Source organism: Myotis brandtii, unplaced genomic scaffold (genome assembly GCF_000412655.1).
Source record: "Myotis brandtii unplaced genomic scaffold, ASM41265v1 scaffold363, whole genome shotgun sequence".
Taxonomy (NCBI): domain Eukaryota; kingdom Metazoa; phylum Chordata; class Mammalia; order Chiroptera; family Vespertilionidae; genus Myotis; species Myotis brandtii.
The window spans coordinates 6,299,827-6,305,968 of NW_005363938.1; the positions used below are offsets into that span (position 1 = coordinate 6,299,827).

At 50.2% G+C, this 6,142-nt stretch overlaps 1 protein-coding gene across 1 annotated transcript in view; it reads right to left on the reverse strand.

Annotated features, from left to right (window-relative positions):
- Positions 1-3,470: 3,470 nt before the first annotated feature.
- AUTS2 (autism susceptibility candidate 2) overlaps positions 3,471-6,142 on the reverse strand; it is a gene marked incomplete at its 5' end in the record, with an annotated part of 1,129,652 nt that continues 1,126,980 nt past the window's right edge. Inside the window, 2 exons of the mRNA XM_014544397.1 lie at positions 3,471-5,715; positions 5,755-6,137. Coding sequence (XP_014399883.1) covers positions 5,317-5,715; positions 5,755-6,137 — 782 coding nt within the window. The remainder of the gene's footprint in view (positions 5,716-5,754; positions 6,138-6,142) is intronic.

Sequence of the window (6,142 nt, forward strand, 5' to 3'; positions counted from 1 at the left end):
GGGAGGCTGGAGGGAGGGGTTGAGACGTGCACTTCTCACAAGTTCCCAGGGGCCACACTTTGAGAACCACCAAACCAAGCAATTAACTCTGATGAGGGACAAGGGGCAGTCAGGGGAAGCTTCCTGGGGGTGAAGGTCATTGAGGCAAGCCTGCTTGCAGGATGACAAAGAGAAAGCAGAGGGAACCAGGACCCAGAGGTGTGTGAGTGCCCAGTGTGTGCTGGGAAAGGCAGGTGATGAGGCTGACAGGTGTCCAGGCGGCACAGGTGCAGGCGGCACAGTGTGAAGGGTGGTCAGGGAGGGATCAGGTGAGAGAACAGGGACATGTCGTGGGACAAGAGCAGACACCAGCGGGATCTTCTGCCCAGGTGAGCCTCACCCCCTTTAAAGTCTGGGCCTTTCTTCTGTGACACTGTTTTCAAGCTAGGGATCGAGACCCATGATTTCCAAAGACATCAAATGAAGCAGTGGGTGCAATCAGCATAAAAAAAATGAATCAGAAGAGAATAGAATCTTAAAAATCCAGAGCCCCCACATCTCGCCAGTAACAATGCACAGAACAAGGGTCTTGTTTCATTACATCTGTTTCAGGTGTGTGTGCAGATGGGTCCTGCATCAGGACGCCCATGCATTACAGTCAAGGTTGGACAACCAGGGCTCCGTGCAGCCTTCTGTTCACCCACCCAGCCCCAGTGGCTCTATCCGCCGGGCACACACCCATTCGGGCCTCTAGAGCTATGGAACCCGGACAGGAGAGGCTGAGAGGAGGTGGAGGACGGTTACAACCGAGGTTTCCAAAGAGGGAGGGCTGAGCTGAAATGGGCAGAGAGACTTTACGGAGGTGCTTGAGTGTGACCTTGCAGGTGGCTCAGGTTCTGACGCCAGGGCCTCTGAGAAGAGGGAAGAGATCCCTCAGGCAAAGGCAGGTACGAAGTTGCCAAAAAGCACTGGGAATGAATGGTCAGGGTGTGAGAAGGCAAATAAGATTTCAAGAAGCAGCCCGAGGCCCAACGGAGATACAAAGTCCAAACAGAGCTTGGAGAGGCCTCCAATATCCAGTGACAAATCCAGTGAGAGCTGAGGAAGCCGAGGCCTGTCTGCCCAGCACCTGCCTGGGACAGGGACACAGGCCCGGGAGGTGTCAGTGCTGTTCCGGGCCAGCCAGACCCAACCACCGGCTGGGAGGCTGAACTCCAGCGGGCCTGTCAGGCTTCAGGAACCTTTCCTGGCAGGATAGTAGGTCAGACCCAGACCGACAATACTTCAGGTGCCTCAGACAGACCCTGCCTAACCCCCCTCCCCACACCAGGTGAGAAACTGAGTCCCTGCGTTAGAAACCCTGGAAGCACCAACTCCACACCTTTTGGTTCTACCAAATGTCAGCAAATGATTGTCAAGAATTTTCCTGACACTGTGATTGCGACCGAGTTTGCAAAAATAAGCAAGGAAATACGTAGTTCCTTTCTCTTTTGTGGGGGTGGTTCTCTATCCAGTCTGCAATTTTCATCGGCTCTAGGACGGCACATGCCAAACCCATCTGCACTGATGTGTCTCCGCACTGACGACCTGCATGTTTTCAGGTCTTGTTAGGCTCTGATGGTCTCGTTTCACACACTAAGAAGCAGCTCTGGGGAGGTTCTGCGTTTTGCTCGAGGTCACCGAGTGGAAGGCCCCAGGGTGGCCTTGGGCTCCTGCCTGCTGCTTCAAGGTCTATCGGGCGTCCAGCAGTTCAGATGCGATACAAAAACTCACCTTGTGTTTGAGGTGGCGCCAAAGGAAGCAGCCATTTTGCAGTGTGGATTTGTGTTTGATGGTCTAATTTTCTATCTGATAAATCGCCCTGTTCTATTGAAAGGATACTTCCATGTCTAGGAAACTGCTGAGAAATTCATAGGGAAAAAATGATGGCAAACTTTAAAAAAGAGCATGTGTAAAAGCCCAAGTCACTGTTGTCCTCTTTCCTTCAACGGGCTGAATGCCGCCAAGGCTGAATTTTTCAGTATGGACACAGAGGTGTGGGGGCACCGCAAGATTCCTACACTTCTATGCTACATTCGTGTCTGTAACATCAACAGCCACATCTTATTTCCTCTCACCCACCTTGATTGAGGCAGAAAAAGGATAAACAGCAAATGCTGTTGCGAATATCCTTCCAAAATGGTAATTATTGCATCATTATGTCGCTATTTTACTTGTCATGTACCATTAGAAGGTAACAAGATCATTGTCAGTCAAAGGCTGTGGAGATAATTAGAGCATCTATAGGTTAGCAGGGAATCAGATTGGTGCTGGTGCCCATCAATGCCGAGGAGCTGAACATAATTAGAGGGGAAATATGCAAAGGATGAGGCGAATCAAGCCCTCGGGATTAAATACCGTGACTGATTTTGAGAGCTGACTCTTCCATGTCCTGACATTGCAGATGGCGGCATGAAAGGAGGTGTACAACACAAGGCAGTGAGGTCTGCCAGAGACAGCGAACCAACAGTCACGGTGAGTGTTGGAAGGTCCGAGAATTGCCTGATTTGGGAAAACAGTGTTTATCAGGTTTTCCGATCCACTAGTTTTTCTTCAAGCTATTTCCTCTGGTCTGAGAGTCAGGTACTAACACATAAAAGGGAAACTGAGCGAAGTGGGCGTTATCCAAGCAGTCCCTGCTCTACTCGCCATCAACTTCCCAAGCCAGCAAAGCAGTTGCCTCACCCAGAAGCCTTTCCCACGTCCCACTCACCCATGTGGAGCCACAGGTGCCCAGGGCACCCTCCCATCACAAGTCCTGGCTCCTGGATCCCACCCCCTTTCACTTCTAACACCCACTCAGCAGCCACCCATGTCCCGCTAACCTGGACTGCTTTCCTTGTTCTCCAGTCAGATACAAACACCAATCCAAAATATGCAGAGTCTATACATCCAAACAGAAGCCTCATCAGGCTGACACAGTAAAATTTAATCATTTCTCCATCTTAGAAAAAAACATAAAACCAATTTGAGGATGAGGCAGAAATCTGCAAACTGATGAGGGATGTGCCATGTCATTCAACAAGACACAGAAAAAAGTCAACAAGGGAAAAAATATCTATAAGGTATCAACCCAGGTGAAATGCAAAGGGACAGGCACACAAAGACTGTGGTCAGAGGCCCGATATCCGGTTTGTCACCAATGCAGAGAAAGCAAACCTGAGCAGGCCTACTTGCTAACCTGGCCTACACAGGCTTACCTACAATGCAGAAGTACCTTCCCCAAAGCAGTCTTTTGTTTAGAACATAACAAAAATAAAAAGTTCTACAACTTTTATGGGGCCCGAACGTCTACAGAAACTAGCAGGTGGATGCCTAGGTTGGGCAGCCAGTGTGCGGGGCAGCCTCCGTTCTCACTGGGCTGGGCCCAGGGAGGGTCAGAGCCAGGGCTTGCGAGCAGGGCTCCTCCCTGGGGCCGGATGGCCAGCTCACACAGACAAGCAGCTGAAAGCTTCGTTCACATTTTTTAATAACATGGCACAGTTTACATTACACAAGAAGGCTCCGCCGCTGAGAACATGCTGAAGTCAGTCGCTTCACTTTTCTGTTCACATAGGGTCTAGAAAGGACTTTATTACATACAGGAGAAACAGCAAAAGGTCCGTATAGAACAATCTCTTTACAATACTGAAGCTACCACTACAGTTCCAGTGTACATATTCCTTGGATTCTTTTTCCTTTTTAGTTGTTGTCTTAAAAAAAAAAAAAAAGCCAAAAAAAACCCACTGCACAACATCTGGAGTTCACAAAATTCTGAAGCTCACAACTAAACCTTCAGTTTACTACTAAAATAGATCTCTCTGCTTATTAGAAACAATGGTCTGTAGTTAACTTTTTTTTTCTCCAAAAACAGGATAACAACGTCAGATAGCACTTTAATATACTAGAAGACCGATGGAACTAATTTTATTTCGTACATATATTTTACAGTCCAGTAGACAAGATATATTGTATTTCTCTGCTAGTAAAGTCATATTCTCTCCAAATATGTAGACAAGAGGCTTAATGTATTATAAAAGTATTATGAGGAGACATTAAGATTGATGCAAACTTAAAAACACACGCACACACAAGACTTTGTCTCAGCCACCTTCCACCCTCGGTAACGCTCCGCTCCGCGGCTCCCAGACTATCACTGACTAGAATACAGGGAGTCACATCAGGAAATGTGCCCTTTTGATCTGTTGGTTACTGAATAGTGAAAACATATCCATCATCTGAGAAAACTCAAAGCTTTCTTTCAGGATCTGTTTGGGTGTGACTGAATCTCATTACAAAACGAGGAAGTGTGTACGGGTAGGAAATAGGACACACTAAAAAAACGCATGGTTCCCACATGAGGTATGTGTGAAATCACATGACTGATGGTGGTGAGATGCTGGCAACCTGTTCGTGTCCCCTGATTTTGGCATCTGACCACTCCTGGCCTCCCCGGCACTGGCTGCTCATGGCCTCTGACCTCTCTGGGGCCACCCTCTGCCCCAGGAGCCCACAAGCAGCAACTTTAGAGCCAAAATTTCGGCCTGGGGTCCAATTTGCAAAAGAGGATGTTTCTGTATTTGAAAAAATAAGCAAGGAAAACAGAGTCCTATCACATAAGCGCTTGTTCAGGGAAAATATGACCTTAAGTATGTTGTAAATGGATCTGAAAAGGCTCCTTTGAGTTGGGCGGGCTTTTGTGAAAAGCCTGAACATTCATTGCATAGTTGAAGGGTTTAGCTGTCTCTAACAATACAGGGGAACACAGCCGCACGGACCGTGTTCACTGAGATTAAGTTTGCAAAGAGCACATTTTAAGAAGTATTAATGTATTATGTTACTTAATCTTTACCTATTTACATTTGTACAAAGTAAAGCTTTCATCTTACCCTTTTGCATATATGAACCCTTAGCTCATGAAGCAATCTTTTTTTTACACAACTATGTACAAGGCCTTCCCTTCTCCTCTGAAAGAGCTTGCACGGTGGCTCGTGCGGACTGCTGTCTGTCTGTTTTCTCCCCAATGAACACATCAGTGTGTGTTGTCATCTTCACTGTTTTGGTTCAAATCAAAAAGTTTTATACGAGAAACCAAAAGGGTTGGACACATGAGAACATATGACTTGGCTAAAATATCTGAAAAATTTCAACATATAATATACAAAAACATTTCAAAATCTGCACTGAGTCTATACATTGTTTACAGGGAGAGCTGGGGCTCCTGCCCCCAGTCCGTCAGGGATGCGGGCGCCCGTTGGCTCCCTCCGCTCCGGGTCTGGCGCTGTTGGTGGGCCTCCTCTCCCGTGGCCTGTTCTCTCCTTATCGCGCTTCGATATCCTTCAGCGTGTGGGAAGGCGGCCTCTCCCTCATCTCTGCCGACAGAGGAGTAGTCCTTCTGGGGGAGACCGGGCGGCCCCCCAGCGTGGAGATGAGTGGGGGCGGCGCGCTCAGCGCGGCAGTGGGAGGGGTCTTGTTGAGGAGTCCGTTCTGGTGCCCCGCGGTGGGGCTGATTCGGGGGTAGTGCATGCTGGGGAGCCCTGGCGTGAGGAGGCTGGGGTGCGGCAGGTGTCCGTCCAGCGAGGCGGGGTGCACGGGGTGCAGCCGCGAGTGCTCATAGTCCTCCCGGAGCATGTGCAGGCGCTCCCGCTCGTCCAGGTGCGCGCCCCGCTCGTGCTCCCGCCGCGGGTCCACGGACAGCGGGTGGTGGTGGTGGTGGTGGTGGTGGTGGTGGTGGTGGTGGTGGTGGTGGTGGTGGTGATGGTGGTTGTAATCGTGGGGCTCCCTGTCCCTGAAGGAGCGGTCAGCTTCGTACAGCCGGGGGGTCGAGAGACGGTGGAGGGGGTCGTTCCTCAGCAGAAAGTCCCTGCCCAGCGGGTCTCTCCGGTGAATGTCAAGTTCTCGGTAGGGATCCCTCAGAGGGTCCCGAATGGGGTCCCAGTGGAAAGAAGGGTACGGGAACCGCTCTCCGCCCGGGATGGGGCTGATGCCCATGAAGGGCGTCATCATGCGAGTCCTGTCCAGGCTGCCGATGCTGTTCATGGGGTGAATGCCCGTCACCCCCACCGCCATGGGCATGGAGGCCAGGGGCCCCGGGTGCACGCTGGACGAGGAGTGGGGAGGTGGCGGCTCCGAGGACCGGTGGGTC